The sequence below is a fragment of the Thamnophis elegans genome, chromosome Z (genome assembly GCF_009769535.1).
Source record: "Thamnophis elegans isolate rThaEle1 chromosome Z, rThaEle1.pri, whole genome shotgun sequence".
Classification (NCBI taxonomy): Eukaryota; Metazoa; Chordata; class Lepidosauria; order Squamata; family Colubridae; genus Thamnophis; species Thamnophis elegans.
This window is the reverse complement of record NC_045558.1, coordinates 21,997,596-22,021,410: the sequence shown is the minus strand read 5'-3', so window position 1 is coordinate 22,021,410 and position 23,815 is coordinate 21,997,596. Positions and strand designations below refer to the sequence as shown.

The 23,815-nt window shown below is 36.7% G+C and overlaps 1 protein-coding gene across 1 annotated transcript in view; it reads right to left on the bottom strand.

Annotated features, from left to right (window-relative positions):
• The window catches only part of ARMC4 (armadillo repeat containing 4), an 81,260-nt gene that overhangs the window by 34,149 nt on the left and 23,296 nt on the right, over positions 1 to 23,815 (bottom strand). The window contains exons 10-15 of the mRNA XM_032238053.1: positions 16,587 to 16,733; positions 13,876 to 14,085; positions 12,160 to 12,384; positions 10,531 to 10,641; positions 8,903 to 9,057; positions 7,676 to 7,918 (exon numbers count right to left, since the gene is read on the bottom strand). Coding sequence (XP_032093944.1) covers positions 7,676 to 7,918; positions 8,903 to 9,057; positions 10,531 to 10,641; positions 12,160 to 12,384; positions 13,876 to 14,085; positions 16,587 to 16,733 — 1,091 coding nt within the window. The remainder of the gene's footprint in view (positions 1 to 7,675; positions 7,919 to 8,902; positions 9,058 to 10,530; positions 10,642 to 12,159; positions 12,385 to 13,875; positions 14,086 to 16,586; positions 16,734 to 23,815) is intronic.

Below are 23,815 nucleotides of genomic sequence, written 5' to 3'. Positions count from 1 at the left end.
GGTGCGCTGTCCCCATCTGGGAAAGTAGTGCTGACTCATCAGGTGTCTGGGAACGGGTGGGGCTGAGGAGCGGCTGGGGGTGGGGGGTGTTTCACAGAGCGGCTGGGGGTGGGGGGTGTTTTACAAAGGGATGAGGTGGACTGAATTACCCCCTTGTATCTGCTGCCTTGTTTAGTGATTGTTTTGTTTGCAGCTATAATGATGGTGAAAAAGACCTGTAAAGCAAAGGAAAACTGAATAGGATCCTCAGCCCAGTCACAGTTTCATTTAACAACCATTTAATGACCAAGATACTAGTCCCAGTTATGTTCACTAAATAAGGATTATCTGTAAACTGTTCTTTTGGTATCCACGTATGCAAAAGACTGATAGCTGTAGGAGATGACCAAGCTGAGCCCAAGGGAAGGGTCAAACACATCAATGGCCAACGTAATTGTTTCAGGGTTCATTTTATTTACACCAAATATAATTCATTTAAGAAATTGGACAGCACATCCTTTATTAGTTTCAAATTCTTTCTTTAAAGATATCCATGGTGGAATGTAACATGCTGAAAGCAACAGTGGCAATGGGATGCTTTTGTGGCCCTTTGGGATAACCAAGAAATAAGTGTGTGTGTGTTTGTGTGTGTGTGTGTGTCAGAGAAGAATTTTTAACACAGGTATGTTGTACATGCATACATTTGGACAAACTTTGCAGAAATCTCCTCTTTTTTAAGTTTTATTTGGCATCATTCAATAGAGCAAAGTCTGAAAATGAAGCTGCATGCTACTGTAGGAGTCCAACAGTTTAGCAAATAAAAAGAGAACTTAGTGTTCCAGGGAGATGAATTTAAACTGCATGGAGATGAGGTGAGTGAAGTATTTCATTGAATACACCGGTATTGTGTGATAATAATTTGTTATCCAGAGCAAATTTTTACAATGGCTACTGTATATTTAATGGGCACAGGCAGGCTGTATATGTTATTCAATGGGCAATGGCAGGCTGTAATTAATGGACACAGGACAGGCTGTATATTCAATGGGCACAGGCAGGACACTGGTAGAATGTATATTATGAGCCTATGAGTTTTGAAGGATTTTAACTCGTGTTTTAGCTTGGTTGCTGAATGAGCTAAGGTTTTTGTACTTTTAAAGTTATTGTTGATACCATATTGTTTTTATTGACCCTCTTTTCCACTTACAGAGCTAGTTTACTGTTTTTCTTTGAAATAAATATTCAAAAACATTATTGGTATCTATTTTTATTTTTGAAATTTACCGGTAGCTGCTGCATTTCCCACCCTAGGCTTATACTCGAGTCAATAACTTTTCCAGTTTTTTGTGGTAAAATTAGGTGCCTCGGCTTATATTCGGATCGACCTATACTCGAGTATATACGGTACCCAGTGGCTTCATGTAGATGTTAAACAGGAGGGGGGATAGGACCGAACACTGAGGAACCCCATATTTCAGGGGCCTAGGGGTCGACCTCTCCCCCCCAACCAACACCGACTGAGACCTGTCCAAGAGGTAAGAGAACCACCGAAAAACAGTGCCTCCCACCCCCACCTCTCGTAACCGTCGCAGAAGGATACCATGGTTGATGGTATCGAAGGCCGCTGAGAGGTCAAGGAGCACTAGGACGGAGGCATGACCCCCGTCCCTGGCTCTCCAGAGATCATCGGTCAGTGCGACCAAAGCGGTTTCCGTGCTGTAGCCAGGCCTGAATCCAGACTGAAAGGAGTCTGGCTGAAAGGCTTCATCCAAGGACCGTCGGAGTTGAGAGGCTATCACTTTCTCAACAACCTTCCCAATAAAGGGGAGGTTGGAGACTGGACGGTAATTATTCAAACTGGCTGGATCCAGCGATGGCTTCTTCAGGAGGGGGTCTCACCACCGCTATCTTCAATGCCGGTGGGAAGAAGCCCTCCTGAAGAGAAGCATTCACCATCGCCTGGATCCAGCTCCGCGTCACCTCCTTGCTGTTTGCGACCAGCCAGGAGGGGCATGGGTCCAGTACACACGTGGCAGCACTCACCGCTCCCATGGCCTTGTCCACTTCATCAGGAGCAACAGGTTGAAAGTCAGTTCAGAGATGTCGTTCAAGACCTTCCCCCGGTACCCCGGCTGGCTCTGCAAAATTGGAGTCCAGGTCCATCCAAAGCCGAGCAACTTTGTCTGCGAGGAACTGGACATATTCCTCTGCTCTACCTTGTAGGGGGTTATCCCCAACCCTCGCATTTAGGAGGGAGCGGGTCACCCTAAACAAGGCGGCAGGGCGTGACTCAGCGGACGCTATCAGAGCGGCAATATAGTTGTTCTTGGCTGTCCGTATTGCCAAGAAGTATGCTCTGATGCAAGCTTTTAATAGTGCTCGGTCTGACTCGGATTTACTGGACCTCCAGCGACGCTCTAGGCATCTCTTTTGGCACTTCATCTCCCGGAGGCCCTCGGTAAACCAAGGGGCCCTCCTGGATCCACTGCCGCGGATCGGCCGTAATGGCGCAATCCGGTGGAGAGCATCAGACGCTACCGAGTTCCAAGTAGCAACTAAGGTCTCCACCGGACTGCGGGCGAGAGTATCAGGCATAACGCCAAGTGCCATCTGGAAACCCTGGGGATCCATAAGACACCTGGGGTGGAACCACCTAATTGGTTCCTCCTCCCTACAGTGGGGGATTGGTCTCTGAAAGTCGAGCCTCAGAAGGAAGTGGTCTGACCATGACAGGGGCAAGATCTCACTACCCCTCAAACCAAGATCACAACTCCACTGCTCCGAGAGAAATACGAGGTCGAGTGTGCGACCCGCTGAGTGAGTCGGACCCTGGATTACTTGGGTCAAGCCCATGACTGTCATGGAAGCCATGAACTCCTGTGCTCTATCAGAGTGTTCGCCGAGCGAAGGCAAATTGAAGTCCCCCAGTATCATAAGTCTGGGGAACTCAACTGCCAGCTCGGCTGTAGCTTTTTCATTTTGTATGACTTTTTCTATTTTATGATCCCACCAGTTCTTGCTTGCAGGCAAATGGCATTTCTTATACGTCTTCCAATGCACTTTTGTTGCTACTTTGTCATGCCATTGCTTGTCGTTATGAGCCAAGATTTTATCATTTTGTATTTGAAAATCCCACAATATTGTAACTTGCTCATTTCCGAATACTTTTTCAACTCTATGTTTACACCAATTTTTCATTACTGGAATATAATTTTTATAGATGTTCCATTAAATTTTGGTGGCTGTATTATATTGTGGTTTATAATTACTTTCTGTGATCCTCTTGCATGGCCTAAGCAAATAATGCAATATTTCTTCTAGGTTTTTTGCAACATTTGTACCTTGAATCGTTTGATTATTTTTCAGCTCTGAGCTTGATTGCATTAGTTTGAATAGTTTGAACAGGCAAAATCAAGTCTTCAGTTTCTTTTTTTTTTAATGTTCCAGTTGTAAGCTGTTATCAATTTTCATCTTTATCTGCTTTCCCTTTATTTTTTTTAGAAATTGATCACATAATACTTTTCCTTGCCAGCATTCTATTTGTGGCTTTATTCATTTATTTTGAAATTCAAATTTTGTTTCCTGCACATTTAATAAATTTCAATTTTTGAATCAATGCTTGTTCTCGGCTGTTTTTATGTAAAAGCCAACGCATGTGTTTCTTCTGGACAGACTGTTTAATTTGAAGTAAACCTCTGCCTCCATTTCTGCAAGGCAGATATATCAATCAATATAACTCCCTTTTTTACAACCCTAAAATCCCTTAATTTGGTATAGAGTCAGAGAGACTGGATGGATCTGAGCATTTACTGGCCAGATGCCCTTCCTGATGCCATGCAGTTAGTAGCAGATACTTTTTTTCTTTGTACTCTAGGAAAGAAACATATGCCACTATCTAGGATTGAGCTCTCAACCTTCCAAATGTGAGTCTTTACCACTAGGTCACCACACCATTCATATCAATCAATATAACTAATCATTATATTTCTTGTTTTGTGGCTCAAACTGCCTAGTTCAGCTTGTCCTCAGTTAATGATCCCAGGTATTGATTGCTTTGATGGTGTTTCCACCATTCATTTTTTTCTTTTCTCACTCTTCGGGTGTATTCTTTATTAATAAAAAATTTAATTTATCTATGTGTGGTGTTATCCAACTGTAAAATGCCCAGATAGTTGAGTGCTTCATCTGATGGTGACTGATGATTTGGCCATTCATCATTTCAATTCCATTGCTGTTCGTGATTTTACCCTGATTTATTGCTGTTGTAGTACATTTCTCTAAGCCATATTATTATTATTATTATTGTTGTTGTCGTCGTTGTTGTTAAATTTTTGGTGAGATTCACAGCCTTTGGGGCTGATTGGGAGCTCAACAGCTCGAGTCCTAACCAAGGACCGAACTATTAAGGTAATGTCGGAGGATATAAGCTGCTGCTGCTGTTGTTGTTATTATTATTAAATATATTTTATTATATAATATATTATTATTGTTATTGTTGTTGTTGCATATTAACCATATGTTAACACAACATACCTAGACACAGACTGATTATAAAAAAATCCCTTGTGTCAGAATAGTAATAAAACTTAATATATTAGCAGCATGAGATAAAATATATTTGCCTTCAACCAGAAGGATAATGAAGAGCCAGACGCACCCTTTGGGAAGCCATTTCAAACTGAAGGAATACCACCAAGAAGACCTATTCCTTGATAACCATTTGCTACATCACAGCATGAGAGAGAATCTGGAGTATGGCCTCTGAGAACATGATAAACATAGCTAACCCATTTCCTCTTGATGACACAAACTATACTTAGAAGGATGTTTGAATATTCTCCTTTGTATGTTCTTTGCTGTTCCTTTTGCTTAAAGTTTCAGCTACCATTAGAGGTGGATGGGAGGAGGAGGTAGCATTAAGCAATGTTCTTGCATTGAAGAATTAAATTGGAAAAACAAAATAAACTAAGGAGTGATGCATACTTTAATTCAAGAATAATTTGATTCCACTCAAATGATCAACAGTTCCTTTCCTTTCGCTTAAATAAAGTGATATCTTTCAGATCATAGTTTTAGGTATTTATTTGGATTCACCACCATTCAGACCACAATTTTAGGTATTTACCTGGATTTACCACCATTCAGACCACAATTTTAGGTATTTATTTGGATTTACCATCATGCTTTGATATTCTTTTTATTCACTAAATTCTTATGCCTATAACCTTTACCTGGGCAAACAGTACATCAGGGGGCAAAATGTTTTTGACTACCTCAAATGGGCTTACAGAATGCATCCAAAATCCAGGACTCCCAACGAATTGTAATACTGCAAATTTTATAAAACATTGCAGGACATTAAACTTATCATAACCATTTTATGATATAATTCAAAGTATCATTTAAAAATTTTGGAATCAACTCCTGAAGCACTATCCTATACAGTTCAACATGAGCTATTTTTAAGATCAATACATGTCTGAATATCTTTCAGAATCTTTAAGAACTTTTTTAGTGAAAGCAGTACATTAGAAGCACTGCCATTGTTGAAGATATTGAGGAACTGGGTAAGAAAATATTTCTAAAATTATAACCAAGCAGGTCATGGGTTGTCTATTCTAGTACAAAACTGGGGACAAAAGCAGTAGCCTCCAAGCAGCGTGTTATTGCTATTGCTCTAGAATATGTTGTTTGGATTCCATTGTCAGTTTATGACCCTATCACTAGCATTCACTTAATACAAAAATTACATGTGAGCTAACCATTATTTATAAGATATAATATAATAATGATTAATTATATGCATATCTTTCTTCCATTGAACTTTCTTCATTCATTCTATGCCATATTTACATTTCTGCCCTATCTTGCCACTGGGTGACAGCCAAAGCATGAAAACAAATGGTGCTTTCAAGAAAATTAAATCACTGCACTAAGAAAAGCAAGTGAGGCAAAATAAAACAGTGGGAGGAAACAAGGGCTATATTCATTTGATCTTGGTTGTATAGAAGCAAAGAGCTATACTATTGCATGCCCTTGTCAAGACTTTCCACATAAAGCAAAATATTACTTGAAGCTTTTAATGAAACATTTATCCAAAAGGGAAATGCTTAAATCTCAGATCTAAGTTTTACATTATAAAAGTCAAAAACGAATAACTTGGTTTATGCAGAAGAGTGCAATGTGGGAAGAAAAAAAAAGAAAATGTGGTTTGATATTTTTTTAGTTTCCATGCATAGCTACTAAATGTTTAAATACCTCAGGAAAACTCTTATAATGCCAACTATGTGAAAGATTTTTAAAAGGCTAGAAGGCCAGAAGCAGGAAAAACATATTTTGTCCTAAAGCATCTTGAAAGAAATATAAATTGTTTTGGGGAGTTAGGATTTAGATATTATCAAAGAAGGAATGACAATTTGTTGGTGAAGAATACAGTTTGTACTCAGAAGAACCTGGAATCCCATCCAGAAATCCAACTTTATACCTCAAACTTCAGAAGTGAAATTGTTCTAAATGAGCCTGATGGTCTGCCTCAGGAGAAAAGCGTAGCATCATTAATGTGCTTATCAGCCTTAAACTATTTAAACTTTGGAAGTTGCTATATAGTTATTTCTAAATAGTTATGTGGTATTTTGAAATACGTATTACCAGAATGATCCCATTCTTCTAACTGAATACAAAGAATATAGAGTTTTGAAAAATAGTATGAGCTACTCAGTATTTTTAAAATTGAGACTTGATATCACTATAATTGAAATGATCTCATATTAATATCATAAAATAAAACAGAATATAAAATAGAGCATTATTGACCTGTCCAAATCTTTCCTTTAAAAGCAACGTATTTACGGTAGTTTTTAGGATTTTATTAAGGAAAGGACACACAACCTGTTTTAGGTCATTGTGGCTTCATTCCATCACAACACATATAAATATGGTGGAGCTGAAAAGCCACCATGATCCAGAATTGGTAAGATGACCATCTACATTCTCATTCTCTCTTGCATACACAAAACACTGTCAAAGATAACTTATTTTGATTATCTTTTGCCCCCTTAGAGAAGACTCCAAAAGAGGGATAGACTGGTTACAGCAATATTGGAAAACACTCTTATAAAAAGCTTCTGAAATTAACTGCATTATATCCAGGTCTCTTTGTGATCTTAAGACTACAAAGTATCAACCCCTATATTAAGTAATATTTAACATAAAAGTTCAAAATCCAAAAAACTGTGCAAAATCCTACAGCTCTAGTAATGTTTCTGAAACCAGAAGCAGTTATTCCTTAGAATGTCATTTTAGAAAAGACTTTGAAACAACATGATGGCATTATCAACCTGTGGCATTTGATGCTCCCATATAAGTAATAATCCTGATTTAAAATTCCAATGACTGCATTCTGCTAATACCATATTCAAAGCAAGAAAGATAATTTCATATTCAGCCCACCATAAAATCATCAATGAATACAGAAAAAGGAGGCTCAAAAATATTATGCAACTTAATTTATAGTTTAATTTTAATATTTTAGTTATTGAAATATTTCAAACATTATTTATCTGAAATCCTTTATTTCAAATATACTAAATATTTGCTAAGTGTAATTTTTATTTATGACATGACTTTCATAGCATTAATTTTAATTGTGAAATCTATGGTAATGTGCATATAATATATACTAAAGAGAAAAACTTACGACATATTTTCTGGTTCAACTGCGCAAGATCCCACGGCTTTAGTCACATTCACAAGAAGAGCTTGATTGGTTCCAGTGAGTAAGGCAACAAGAGATGGGATTCCACCACATCTACGGATAATGGTCCGATTGGCTTGTTCCTGACAACATTCACCAAGGGCACCTACCACATTTATAAGAACTTCTTCTGGCTGATCTGTTAGCAAGCCAACCAAAGCTTCTATGGCTTTGTATTCCCGGAATCTAAGAATCAAAGTTTCATGACTAAATATAAGTATAATATTTGTCAACAGACTTACTCAAAGTATAATTAAATTCAAAGAATTTGTATTTCATTATCCCTGTCTCATATTTTGGATGGTTTAATGGTAGATGAACTATTATCATTCTACAATACAATAGGAATTAAGTTTATAAATAAATAAATTTAGTAGGTTTTGTACTTTCTGTATTTTCCAGAATTTTATAATTCTGAATCATGACTATGTCTTATAATTAGGAATCATGGAATTCAAGATTGCTAAACAGATTTGAATCTGGCAATACATATATACACAAACTGATTTCAGCCAAATCTTGACATTACTGCCATAATTACTTCTGATATGGCTTATTTTACAAGGGTTTGCTGCTTGCTTTAACATCACAACTTGTAATTCTCTAACTTCCAGGCACATCTGTTTCTATCTATTATGATGCCAAACTGTCCATCATGCCCCATGGCACAAATTCCACTCTTTCATATTTGTATCGCAATACTGCACATAAATGCATAAAAAGCAGACCTGTCATTGCTTGCAGATACCACTAGCTCTTATATCCTTCCTCAATTTAGTGATCTGCAAAATGGATTAGACTGTGTTTCCCATTATCCTTACCCAACATGCCACAAAAACTAATTTTTTGTCCAATATCTCTAGTTTGACATTAAGATAGAGAATAGAGTCGATGATAACTACAGGTATTCTAGAGAAGTAAATGTTGGCTTAAACATGCATTATTAGATTGCCAACTAATCCAATAAATATTTCATCATGTTTTAAGTTTCAGTATGACAGTTAGATAGAGCCTCTTCTAAAGCGTTCACAGAACACCTAAATATTCCAGACGTTATTCACACATAACAATTAAGTCTTAATAGTTTCTAAATTCTTATGGTTGGTTATAAGCAGGAGGTGCTAACTACAATATACTGTATATATTTAAGGCAACAAATATTGCAAGTACTTTGTCACATTTTCTTTGCTGATTGCACATTTCCAGATTGCTCCTGTCACTGCTGCCAGAAGTTCTTTATTTCCAGAATTAGCAACTAAAGTAGCAAGAGGTTTCAGGCCTCCATGTTGCCTAACGAGGTCACGAGTCTCTTGATCTTCAGCACACTATGTAAAAACAAACAAACAAAAGAAAATATAAATACAAAGATACATTGAAAATACGTTTTAAATCCAGACCAACCCCTACTCTGTTCTGTTTAGAGACAGCACTACGATTTAAATGAACTAAATTTAAAAATCCTAGAAGCAATATTTAGATTCCTAAATTAAATTAGGAGGATGCAAAGAAACAGTATAGGCTTAAATCCTATTAAAATAAATAGATCCCAAGCCCATTTCTTCATCACTCCAGTGAAAAGTCTCAAAATTAACATTGGCAAGTACAGTTTTAATCAAGAAATATGGATGGCCTGACATTACTGGCCTTCAGAAAAACAATGGTTTTTCCTCCAGATACTGGAGCCAGGATGTTGATGAGTCTGGCATGATATGGTTGACCCATGGATATAGTTTCATTGGGGCCTCAGTATTATCTTTTTTCCTTTAATGATTTAAAACTCTCTGTGTGTCTATGGTGTTTTTATTTTTGTTCAAAATCCCAATTTTCCAATAGGAAATGGTAGCCATATATATTTCATAAATAAATAAATAAGAAGCAAGCATATGAATGGAGATAAGTAGGAAAAACACGGCAAGGTATTTACAAAGCAATAGTAATAACTATAGAATGACGTAGCAAGAATAATAACCACCCTTTTTAAATTGTTAATTTGTGGGGGTGGGTTTGGAGATAATACTATCCAAGTTAAAGGGATATTTTTCCTTTGGATCTAAAGCTTTTATTATCATTTTCCTTTGAAAGTTTCATGGTGTCAGAGTTGGATTCATCAGAACTGTAAAGGTAAAGCTTCCCCTCACACATATGTGCTAGTCGTTCTCGACTCTAGGGGGCGATATTCATCTCTATTTCAAAGCCAAAGAGCCAGCACTGTCCGAGGACATCTCCATGGTCATGTGGACAGCATGACTAAATGCCAGAGGTGCACAGAACGCTGTTACCTTCCCACCAAAGATGATCTCTATTTTTCTACTTGCATTTTTACATGCTTTCGAACAGCTAGGTTGGCAGAAGCTGCGGCAAGTAATGGAAACTCACTCCATTTCGTGGTGCTAGGGATTCAAATCGCTGAACTGCTGACCTTTCTGATCGACAAGCTCAGTGTCTTAGCCACTGAGCCCCGTGTCCCCATTCAGAGCTGATAGAGGATGGTAAACAAAGTTATTCAAGACTGCATTTTCCATTGCAGGTATAGAGCCCTCTATGCAACTTCATGGGGATGATCCTGACAAATTAAGCACTTTTAGAACACTCTTAGAAAACTGTAGTCCAACAGGAACTTTGTAAATATAAGGCTATACTTATGCTAGAGGATTTGTAACTATCAGTTTTTGTGATAAAGAACAGTTGAAGTAGTCACACCATTTTTTTCTTAGATAATTATCCAGTTTGCCCATTATTTTTTTCAAAGAGAAATAGTGTGCAGAGAACCTTTTTTGTCTCAGAAGATGAATGCTTACCTTAAAGATTGCACTGGCACAATGCATTTGCAACTCTTCCTTGTCACTGTTCAGATTTTTCACAAGATTTTCAATCATTTTCTCATGTTTGATTGCTAGTCTGTAGCTGGGCTACAAATAAACACCCATTAAAAAGGGGTTTGAAAAGACCTTCAGAAAATAAATTATCAATGTGGACGAAGTTAAATGCTTTTTTTGTCTCTGCCATTTCCCCTCCCCTCCAACAATGAAAATCAACAAGAGAAGATTATAAAACAGCAAATATTCCTCTATATTGCAAAGTTCCAAAGTTTTCTTGTGAGTTAAGGTTGACAATTTCTGTCAAAACCAATAGGGAGTTTATATGTCTATCTGTCTCCCTCAGTGTTGGGTTTGTACCAGTTTTACTACCGGCTCACTCATGCGCTCTCTCTCTTTCCTAACGCTTCTGTGTATGCAAAGAGGCGCCCAAGTGAGTGGGCGGATTCTCCCGTTGCTACCACTACCAGGTTGAACCAGGCCGAACCAGGAGCAACCCAACTCTGGTCTTCCTACTATATAACTGTGTATAAGAATGTTTAATACAGGTAGTCATCAACTTATGACCACAACTGAGGCCACAATTTCTGTTGTTAAGTGAGATATTTGTGAAGTGAATTTTGCCCATTTTATGGCTTTTCTTCCAAGAGTTGTTAAGAGAACCACTGCAGTTAGTAAATTAGTAGCCTGGTTGTTAAGTATATCCAGCTTCTCCATTGACTTGCATGTCAGAAGGTCGCAAAAGGTGATCACATAACCCTGGGACACAGCAACAGTCATAAATAAGAACCAATTGCCAAGCATCTGAATTTTGATCACATGATCATGAGGATGCTGGAAAGGTCATAACTGTAAACAATGGTCATAAGTCACTCTTTTCAGTGCCGTTGTAACTTTGAATACTAAATGAACTGTTCTAAGCCGAAGACTATCTGGATACATTAGTCAGAAACTTCTCTTTAAAAAAAAGCAGTACTGGGCAAAAAAATTGATACAATTAATAATTATAAAATAAGACAACCCAATTTCAAAACTACATGATCTTCCACTTGCACCTATATTGGTATATAAATATTTTGTTATTGCTCAGATAGAAAGGGAATAATTACAAAATCTGGAGATAAGATCTTTGCGATAGTGATCTTTTCCCTTCCAGCATTTTCCCACAACTGCAGGGTCCACTTCTTTTTAATCAACTAAGTGTGAATCTGTTGGTTGCCATACGAATTGACTGATTAGCTTGTCACCTAAGAGTGACTGCTACATCCCCCAGCCCTGCATGCACACACACACAAACATACAAATCAATTTTTTCTATTTGTAATTATTTGGAAATGATAACTCATATTCCTTTCAGGTAAATACCATAATTTGTATTAATTTAAAGAATTAAAATATAATGGAATATAATTATAGTAGTTCACTGAAACTACCTTATGTTGTAGTCAATTATATCACTTTGATTGGTTAGTATATAGATGGGTGAATGGATAGACAGGCAGAATATTGTTTCATATGCACCTGAAATTCAAAGTCATTGTCTATTTTTGATTTCTATTTGGTCTCCGAAAGATAGTCATTTAATTTTGCAGGTGTAGAGATGTTGCTTACCTCAGAGGCACACTCTTGCAAAGTTCCTACTACAGGTATTAACATATTTGAATGAGGAGACTTCAGTAACTGAGCCAGCAGGGGGATGCCTCCAGCTTTACGGATTGCTTCTTTATTCCTAGAACTCTTGCTGCAGCTCCATAGTGCCAAAGCACCACAGCGTGCTACTTCAATTTCCTTTCCCTGAAGCTGATTGAGACTTGCAGAACAGTCTAACAACCCAACCTGGCAAGAAATGATGATGTGCACTGATCAAATATGCCATCCTGGTGCTGAAAGATACCATTACTCCTTGTTCTAGAAATGAAAGGAAATATCTTACTCCTGTTTTAGCTCTTGCTGCCTACAGGTTTTTGGTTGTAGAGACCAAACTTTCTGGTAGAGCAGGGGGAGGACACTTCCCAAGTGAGATTTTGAGGAAAGACAAAGCGACACTGTGAATGGGTCAAAGATGCAATTTTTTTGGTATATGTCACACATGGATTAAAATCAGAAATTTATACTTTTTGTTGAGTTGTAGGGTTGTTGGGTTTAAAAAAATATATCTTTGGTCTATTTTAGAGTTTTTGTTTGTATTCTGCTTCAAAATAGCAAGTAATGCCCTGGTGATTTTCAGCAGTTGTGGTAAAACAGAGAGAACTCTTCAATGCCACAAAAAAGCGGTTTACCCCTGGATTCTCTTACTACTCGAACTATAAAAAAATGGGTAAGTTTGGGAATGTTTCCATTTATATAATCGTGAAAAACCCTCCTGCATCTCCCAGTTAAGTGAGAAGTATATTTAGTAAGCTTTTAATCAGTTATTCCAAACTGCTGGAAGGAATGCCTGCTAAAACACTTTTCAGTTGGTTTAGAATGTAAGCAAAACTATCTTTATTTCAGGAGATATATGTAATCTGAAATGCTATTATGATCTTGTCAGTTTAAACAGAATATTTAGAATTTCAGAGAGATGCTTCTGTTATTGTTCATTTAAAAAATAATTGTTGTTGTGATTGGGAATTGTTCATTTTCTTTTAAAGGAAGGCTACACAAACATAGCAATAGCAATAACACTTATAGTTATATTCTGCTTTACAGCCCCCTCTAAGCTGTTTACTGAGTCAGCATATAGCCCCCAATAATTTGGCTCCTCATTTTACTGACCTTGGAAGGCTGGAAGTTTTAGTCAATCTTGAACCAAACTGGCAGTTGCAGAAGTAGCCTGCAATACTGCATTCTAATCACAATGCCACCACAGCTCTGCTAATATCTGCTATAGGGTAGAGTATAGGAGGTTATGGGGTGGAGTGGTGTGGTGCAGAATGGAATAGAATGGAATAGAATAGAATATTCTTTATTGGCTAAGTGTGATTGGACACACTAAGAATTTGTCTCCAGTGCATAAGGATTTGGGTTTACATACCAACAACAAAATAATATAATCATAAGATACCAATAGTAGAAGGCAATAGATGAGAAGGATAATAGTATTGCAGCCTACCACATGTGTAAGTATCTTTAGACATAATACAGTGCTGTGGCATTAGATGTTCAGCAGAATGATAACATGAGGTGTCCGTTTTAAAAAAAGCAGTGACTTTTCTGTCACATGGAAAAGGAAATTATTTGACCACATTGGTGTACATTTAATTCCACATTACTGTTAGATGAAAAAAGACACAATTAAGATGAAATCTGATTAGCAAAACTTATATGAGTATAAAAGCAATTTACCAGTCTCTTGATTCCACCATATTGACGGACTGTTCTTCGGGCTCGTTTGAACCTAGCTACATTAGCTATTGTTTCAGCAGCCAAACACTTCAAATCTTGATCTAGAGAATCAAGTATATTAACCATGATCTGCAGTCCTCCAAGATCAGCAATTGTACGTCTTATCTGAGCATTTTGACTAATTTCCTTCAGGATTTTTAATGAACCAATCTAATGGGAAAAAATGCATAGTTATGGATTGTTTTCTTTTAGAGTACAGGTTAACTTTTTTTAAAAAAAGTTTTAATACAGGTAATCCTCTATTTACAACCACAGTTGAATGTCTTTCTGAGACATTTGTTAAGTGAGTTTTGTCCCATTTTACGACCTTTCTTGCCACAGTTTTTAGGTGAATCACTGCAGTTGATAAGATAGTAACTCAGTTGTTAAGTGAATCTGGCTTCCCCATTGACTTTACTCATCAGAAGGTTGCAAAAGGTGATCCCATAACCTTGGGACACTGTCACCATCATAAATATGAACCAGTTGCCAAACATTTGAATTTTGATTACATAATCATGGGGACGCTGCAAAGGTCATAACTGTGAAGGAAAGTCATGTTACTTTTTTCACTGTCATTGTAACTTTGAATGGTCATTAAATGAACTGTTGTAAGTTGAAGACTACCTGTAATATGCAGATTTTCATGCCACAGGAGACCCTACTTGTCTTTCTTTGTTCCATGCAAGTTTATTACAGAGTGGAAAAGAAGGAAGATGAAAGGTCTTCCTCTATTACTTTCCACCCATCCAGGAGTCGAACAATGGCAGCACTGTCAACTCATATTCTGCTTCTACAGCCCCTCTCTAAATCATTATCAAGTGGTGTTGTTCCTATTGGGGGTTGTGCTATTCATTGTAAGAAAGATGATTGTTTTTTCCTCTGGTTTTGTTGTTCTCCCCTTTCACCAGCTAGCAGAGAAAACAGAGATTCTGATTGGAACTTTGCTTTTCTTCTGCATCTTATCCTTGTCTACTCCTCCTATCTCATTAGATCATCTCCCAAGTTTAAAATAATAGTGAATAATATAAAATACGGAACAATGCCAGCGCAGAAATAGTAACAGAAAAGAGGACACAAGGCTCGTTGGAACTATAGAATTGGCTAGAAGTTATATTGCCAAAGAACTGAAATTGACGAATTGAAACTGACCACGCTCTTATTTTTGAGAGGAGAGTGGAACAGTGATTGTAAGGGACATATGAAAACAAATTAACTCCCATCCTCTCTTATAAAAATGAAATACTGGCAGTGCTCTTCTTTGTTCCAACTTCTAGAAAGCTGAAGAAAAGTTGGTGTGAAAGGTAAGAGTGAGGAACAGTGACAAGCATGAAAAGAACATAATACTAGTGAAAAGGGCAAAACCTATAAGGGAAGTAGCTGTGGCAAGGGCTGGTTAATGAACAGATTAGGGCTGGGAGTGGGCTCGTGCCCAAGCAGTCCTATAAGCTTCCTTAGCTGACCTTGCCTCTTGAGATTATGGCTAACAAAGCATTACAGATTTCATACACCTTGAACCTGAGCTGGGATGGTAATGATTTAAAGTGTAATATATTATTTTAAAATTTAAGTACTCCTAAGGATGATTGTTTCACTCATGGGATAAGAAGAAGGTATTATCATGCCACCAAATAGAAAATTGCTACTATCAATCATGGCTGTGATGTGGATGAGTACAAGTGGTGACAAGGCTGAAAAGGAAATTCTTTTATTTCCTCGATATGATGGCAAAAGCCTCTAAAGAAAGTTTATGTGAGGATGCACAAAGGAAATAGCCAAAGAAATCTTGATTTCCATTTCTACATGGAAGCCAGAAGGATTCTCAAAATTTTCCTGTAATTCATGCATAAATTCTTTAATTCCTTAAATTTCCCCCATGACTTAAATGTTAAGACTCTTTATACTGTGAGAGGGATCTTGGAGTCCTAGTGGACAACCATTTAAATATGAGCCAGTAGTGTGCAGCAGCTGTCAAAAAAGCCAACACAGTTCTAGGCTGCATAAACAGAAGGATAGAATCAAGTTCATGTGAAGTGTTAATGCCAATTTATAATGCCTTGGTAACACCACACTTGTAATACTGCATCCAGTTTTGGTCGCCACCATGTAAAAAAGATGTTGAGATCCTAAAAAGAATGCAGAGAAGCACAACAAAGATGATTAGGAGGCTAAAACGTATGAAGAATGGCTGCAGGAACTGAGTAGCAGTGTTCTGATATCTCAGGGGTTGCCACAAAGAAGAGGGAGTCAAGCTATTCTCCAAAGTTTCTGAGGGCAGGACAAGAAGCAACGGGTGGAAACTAGTCAAGGATAGAAGCAACCTAGAACTAAGGAGACATTTCCTAATGGTTAGAACAATTAATCAGGTGAAATAACTTGCCTCTAGATGTGTAAACTCCAATACTGGAAGTTTTTAAGAAGATATTAGATAACCATTTGTCTGAAGTGCGGTAGGGTTTTCTGCTTAAGCAGGGGATTGGACTACAAGACCTCAAGGTCCCTTCCAACTTTATTCTGTTTATGAGGCTTCAGTTAAAATACACAGTGTTACAAGATGAGTGATAGTCACAGGGCTTTTTAAAAAAAGAGAAGGATCTGGAAGTCAAAATGAACACCCTGTGTAAAAGCTAGTAGAATCCTTAAAAATAATGGTTACTATGCAACTAACTCACCTTACATTTGATTTCTTCAGTATCAAGTAAATTAATCAGCACTTCGAGACCTCCAACATCTCTAATTGCCAACTGGCACGTTTCGTGAGACAAGTTGAAATCTCTCATTGAACACAATGCAATTACAGTAGCCGTCTGGTTACCTGCCTATAAATGAGACCATCAATAGAATATAGGGTAAAATAGGTTTTACTATAGGTTTTACTGAGCAGAAACACCAAGAAAAAAATTATACAGAAAAAATTATAAGGGCAATATGCATATTTTAATTTGGTGGGATTTGCTAGTAAATAGAAGAAAAGCCAATTTCTGTTAAATTATCACTGATAAATCAGTGACATATTTTAATAAACTAAAGAAAAGATACAATTCTAACTTTTGAAACTTTCTTTTAATTTTACGTTTGTAAGGCTGAATCTGGGGGGTTTTATACAAAATTTGTATGCAAAAAATTGCTTCCACTATTTCATACACACTTTAAAACAAACCCATGAAATATTTTTCACATATTCTCATACATTTGTGCTATATTATAACCATTACTGCTGATTACCATAACAATTATTTTTCTGCCTAGTAGCTATTAGAGAAAGTTTTCAAGGGTAGATTTTAATCAACATGGAAGCTGTTAGACTCTATTAAATGTACACAAAAATTGCATCATGTTGTTAAAACCTTTGAAACTGAATATAGTATGATGGATGCTAAATGTGTTCTATGGCACTGCAACATTTAACTTTAAAGCTTTAAATTAAAGGCAGATTTTATTTCTAAAAATCTAGCTCCACTTATAGGATGGTTCAGCACAAATATCCACAAATTGAAATAAAAAGAGAATATAAACTCAAAAAATAATTAAAGGCATGCTTGGAGAAAAAAATTCTAGGCACTTTTTAGATGATGGATGAAGTTCAGAATTATATTAAGTAACCGCCGTAACGTAAAGAAAAACCACCTTTCTGAGAAGAGATCTATAACATTTTTCATTTCATTCATTACTGTGCTTAAGGAACAATAACAATGATTCCACTAAACAAATAAATGTAGATAAGTGTATGACAAGATCACAAACATTAGTTAATAATGAACAATTACAAATCTAAAACTGGCCTACACATTTTTCTTCTGAAAAAGTCAAACTAAAGGGGAAAAGAGAAAAAAAAGGCCTCTGTTTCTCCTTACAGAAATTTCTCAGACAGTTAATACAATGGGACTAGTTCACAAGCTCCACAGACTCCTTGGAGTCCATATGGCTCCTGCAGAATTCTGTTCAGGGTATTATCTAACATCCAAATCCCATCCAAAAAAGAAATGAAATGTCTTGTTTCCAACCACATTGCCCTCAGCTTTCTACCCCTAGTACAAAACAAGTTCCATAATGAGCCATATTTTACTTTTGCCAGGCAAAGACTATTAAAAGGGGGCATCAAACATACAAAATGTTTGCAGGAATACATTATAAACCATTGGTTTATCCTTACAATATCTGCCATTTTTAAAAGCCCAAGAAAGAAACAGATATTCCTCTGTTCTTTGGTATTTGACTCAATTGGGGACTAAAGCCAAGAAAACCTGGCAGATAATTCTACTGTTTCAGTTCATTCACATTCTAACCTCCCAAGCAGTCCTATTACAGCACTACCAGATTTTTTCAATTTTAATGTCAAATTGTCTTAAGCTAGCCTTACAAATGAATCTGAAAAATCTAGATTATTGCTTGAAATCTAACTTGTGGCTACCTGTTGCCTACAAATCATTTTTTGTAGGTAACTTAATTCAGCTTCCTTTTATTATATTGAAACAAAATACCCTATTTAGTCGGATATACTGTATTAAAATTATGAGTGTATTAGTTTCTCATTTAGTTGCCCTACATAACTTTGATCTAAGCAGGTGAATATGCTTGTGATGATCTAGTCTCCTTTATTGAATATGCTTGTGTTACCTGCTAGAATAAAGGCACAATTATTTCAGTTATGGTTTTATAGTGGATTTTTAAAATAGGAATAATATCTTATTAAATATTCATTGTCTGATCCAACTTTTCATTTTGTTTAACAGAACACAGGTCAAGCTGCAACTTGTTAGTGACGAGTTATGGAGAAGTATTACAGAGTTATGGAATAACTTCTTGTCCCATTTCCTGAATCCTCTGCAGTTCTTGGGTTATAGCCTGGCAGTGAATGAAACGCAGAGATTAAAATAACCAGGGCCAGTGGAAAATCATAACCATGATAAAAATCACAGATTCCATAATGTTCACATTACATGTCTGTAATGCGTGGAAAATAAGTATTGTTTAAGAGCTAATTAAGCACTGACACCGTCAAGCCTGGTATGTCTCAGTAACAAAAGAATACACGGAGCAAACGTCAAATTAAAACCATCACTTAAAAAAAATGAAGAATGAAAACAAAATTGCATGATACGGGGGAAAAATTCCAGACTGGGTTCAGAGTGTAGATTTGCACTATTGCTCAAACTTCTCTCAGGCATTTTCTTTACATTCTGACTTTCTGACCTCTTAGTTTTGTAGAGCTGCAGATTTATTTATATAGGCAAAGTCTGAGTCTACACAAGTGTTACATCCCACTGGAAAACTGACCCATGTTGCTGTTGGAGCACCTGACACATCGCCTATCTTGTTCCTAATTGCTATTTCTTTTTTGAATCTTTTCCCCCTATTTTTTGATACAATTTTTACAATCCTGATGTCTTTAGGTAAACACATACAGCCACATATGAAATAAAAATGTAATGATAAAATCCAAAAGTTAAATACAAAGGGTGAATAATACCACTGGGACCACCAGGAGCCAACGGCTCAAAATTATCAAAATATAGTTCTATGAAAAGAGAAGACAAGAGTTCTATACAGAGAGAAAACGTGTCATCTAGCACATAATCCAATGTTACTAGATGCTTGCTGAAAACAAGCAAATCTGTTTCGATGTGATTTAATCTGAAATGGTTTTGTCCAATTCAGATCCTTATAACCTCAAGACACCAGTTCTGAGCTTCCAGAGCATTGCTGGCTTGGCCCAATGTAGCAAGATGTAAGTAAGTGTCATCAGTCTAGTAATATTAATAACATATCACCTTGAACTGATAGATGATTTCTCCCAGTGGTTTTATAAGAGGTTAAAAAACAAGGGAAAGAGTTCTGATTCTTTTCAGGCTCTTTACAGGCCTTTCATGAACTCGAACACTTTCCTCCAGGATATATGATTGAGGAACCACTGACTGAAGCACAGAATCATTGTAATACAGTTGACAGTTCACTACTGCCAATCCTGGAAGATGATCTAGGGTACTTCCTGTTGAGATATTTCACAGGATCAAACAATGTATTCCCCTATCTAAGTCAGCTACTAGAGCAAGGCTGCCAAACTCCCGGCCCATGGGCTGCATGCATCATGCGCTCACCATGGCCATGCTCAGTTTAATGAAGGGGGGGGGATGTCCTAATGCCAATGTGATGACGTGAGTTTGACACCCCTGTAACTAGAATAATAAATTCTGTTTTATGTCCCATGATTTGGGCTGAATCCTGATTGAGAATCATGTAGGTAATTGTTTTCCTCTGTAATCCTCTGTAACTAGTTCCCAATGCCTTCATAGCAAGCTTGCTTCAAAGGGAAGAGTTAGAGACTAGGCAAACAGATGTCTTAAAGAATTACCTTTTAAAGGAGGAGATTACTTCCTCCTTCAAACAAAACAAAATTATTCTCTTCCTCAAAAAAAATAAAGTCCCCACCACATTGATTACCTCTTAGAGTTAGCTGTTAAACACCTTGAAGGGGAGGAGAGGTGGGGTCTAGCCAACAGATAGCAGCTTTCAAATTACAGAGAACTTAAATACTTGTGCAAAAGAAATGTAAATTACATCATAAGATGCTGTCTCACTCACCCCTCTACCAAATTAACATCCAGCCCAGAGTGAACAAAAATGATTTTATTTATCAAAATAGCCATAAACTCATTCAGCCTGGTTTTAAAAAAATGAGAGCTACTATAAATAAGTAAGGCTAGCCTCACTATGCCTATCCATCAATTCCATATTGTTTTTTTTAAGTTAGAAGGGACCAACATTCAAAGGACACAATGGACTTTGAGGAAAAGCAAAACACAGAATTATGCTGCTTTCTCCTTTGATTGTTTTTTTCCACTTTCTTCCTTGTCATCACAGAGAACTGAATATTAGAAAGGAGATAAATATCCACATTGCCACTCTTCATTTTACAGGAACAATTAAAATATACATTACCCATAACTTGTAGGACATGCATATAGAAACTGCATCAGTCAACATGGCTGCTACACTGAATAGATCTTTTAACAGTAACCTCTTTTCTTTCACCTTCCCTCCCTCTCCAGGATCAGAACGTATGGAAGGCACATCATTTCCTGGCCGTGTTTCTGCTTGATGTCAAACACCAGAGGAAAGTGCTGAATTCTTCTCAAAATAGAGCAGATAATAGAGAGGAATCTGGGGAAGTTCTGCTCTTAGTATCTGGCAAGAGTTGCAGCTGCCACAAGTGGGTGTGGGGTCATGGCTGGGCCTGAAATAATGTCTGCGAAAGACATTTAACAAGACTAAACTGGGAAGACCCATCACTGTTTCAGACTGTCAAGAAAACAACAAGCAGCTGAGCTTGAATAAAAAATTGGGCAATTGAATTGCAGTAAAGCCAACAGATTTTCCAAAGAAAAACTAAACCATATGAACAGAGCATTCAAATATGAGGGGAGCAATGCTTTCAGGGAATAAACAAGATCAGCAAGCAAACATCTTAAAGTCACAGAATGGGTGTTATTCATATATTTCAGCAAGGTGAATAATTTCTAAAAGACAGCATGCAGGTTTTGGAGTAGCTAGCAGGTAAGTGTTAAATGAAAGATTGAGTCCATAATGCAGACCTATGGATAAAGAGATCTAGCTACTACTTTATGGATTGTAGTTTACATGGTTTTTGGTCTGTCCATGAAAATGGTAATACTTTGGTTAGCCGGCATCTGCTGCTTAATAGTTTGTCTTTCAAATGTAGGGGGCAGTGGGCTAAGACCAGTGGTGGGATTCAGCCAGTTCGCACCACTTCAGGAGAACTGGTTGTTAACTTTCTGAGCAGTTTGGTGAACTGGTTGTTAGAAGAAATCATTAGGGTAGAGAACTGGTTATTAAATTATTTGAATCCCTCCACTGGGTAAGACTGTGAAGTCCCCTTCATTACCAGCTGCGTAAATAGAACATAAGCCCATGGTACCTCAAAAACGACACCTTTTTATTACCTAAGACAAGCTCTCTTTTGATATAGTGAGATATCATGCCTCTACTTAGTTCTTCTATTGACTGGGCCCAAATGTCTCCAGCACCTGCAAAGTTGTGACAGCGAAAAGAACAGCAAAGTAACATCTTGACCTAACAATAACCATATCAGGCTTCTGTGTATGAAGGTTTTGCAATTTGCAGCTGATCACATGATGTTGCCTGGCTTTTTGAGGGCCATTTTTGTTTCTCAATCTGCTGGGATATATTTGAATCGGAAGAAAGCTGATATTCCTTTAAAATACTCTAGCTTTGCAAGTGATCCTTCTCTCCCTCCAGCTCTTTCCTGCCATGGTAGAAATTCACCATCCTACTTATATTTATATTTTTTATACTGCCAACCGTATATGTGATTGCAATTTTTTGGTGTATTATCACTTCACTCTTGAAATTTTTATATGCACCAAACAGATGCTTTTGGGTGTTTTGTTTTTTAACAAGTGGCCTTCCTTTATTCCGCCTCTCATCACAAAAACATGCTGCTGATGATGATGATTGGGAACTATGAGCAAGTTAGTTTCTTGTATGCATAAGGTAGGAGATTAGGAGAATTATGATGGTTCAAAGGAAGGGTAAGGTTATATCAGTGCCAAAAGTTTAGGTTTTTGGTCAACGTGGCTACAATTGCTTGGATAAGTGTACAGTTCAGATGGTGTATTATTAATTATATTTCTTATCATATATCACTTGTCTTTTCTATTCTTGTATGTATTTTTCCCTTCTAGCAGCTCTTGTTTTTCTTTTCCTGTACAGTTTTCATTAGCAATGATTTTCTATCTTTAGTAGATCATAAAAATAACTCTTTCTAATACAACCCTTCCATAAGTCACTTTTCCAGCTGTTATCTGAGTAACTAATTTGATCCAGCAACATCATACATTATTTCAAAAAAATCATCCAACAAAAGTATGAAACAAATTAAAAAGCCTTTTGTAACTGTTGACATTTATGGGCGTATATAAGAGATGTCTCATGTTTTATTTTACTTTTTTTTGTAAGTCAATCTAAAGCAATTCACTTCTACTTTTGATTGTGAAAGTCTTCATCCAAATAGATAAAAAGTGGCAAACATTTATTTTGGAAAGCTTCAGTGATACATCACCTAATTAGAAACACTGAATAACTCCAAAAACCTTACAACTATTGCCATTTTTCTCTTGGAGCTAATAAATCATTACATATATTGCATTGTATTTATAGAGGAAAAGGAGGTGATCTTTCTTCATAATGTACATTTTTATTTGTGTCCATTTGCAGATTATTAATTTGTCTCTCAGTTTATATGAGATTGTTAATAATAATATTATTATTTTAATTGCTATATCAAAACATTTTAGACAGCATTTGGAAAAATCTGTGCATTTTCATCTGTCAGTTGCAAAAGACCAGACTACTTGGATGATTACATATGCTACGCTAATATATTATAATATCCTAGGCTCTTGGGAAGAACACAATGTGTAGGAAAGCCAACACTAGCTACAGAATTGGCAGTCATGATTTTACATTGTTGTGAAAATAATAATTGTATACCAATTTTCCTTCTGATGATGCCCAGAGTGATTTACAATGGAACAGCCAAAAACAATCTAAATAAAAACAATCTAAAACAATACTGAAGCATTAAGCAAAAGCATTAAGGTTCATTTAAAAAAAATTAAAAGACAAAATGACCACCCATGGGTACACAGCACGTTATTTGCTAGCTTATTAATACAAGATAATGTTTTACTCAAAATCCAATCCTATTTTAATGCATTTCTCATATTCAAGCAGAAGTGTTCTGGAATTAATTATATAAACACACAGAGAGAACAAGTCTACTGTTTTTCCAGTCTTCCAAATATGTCATATTATTTAAATTTAATAGAAATTATTCTATAGCATTTTCACAAGCGACTTG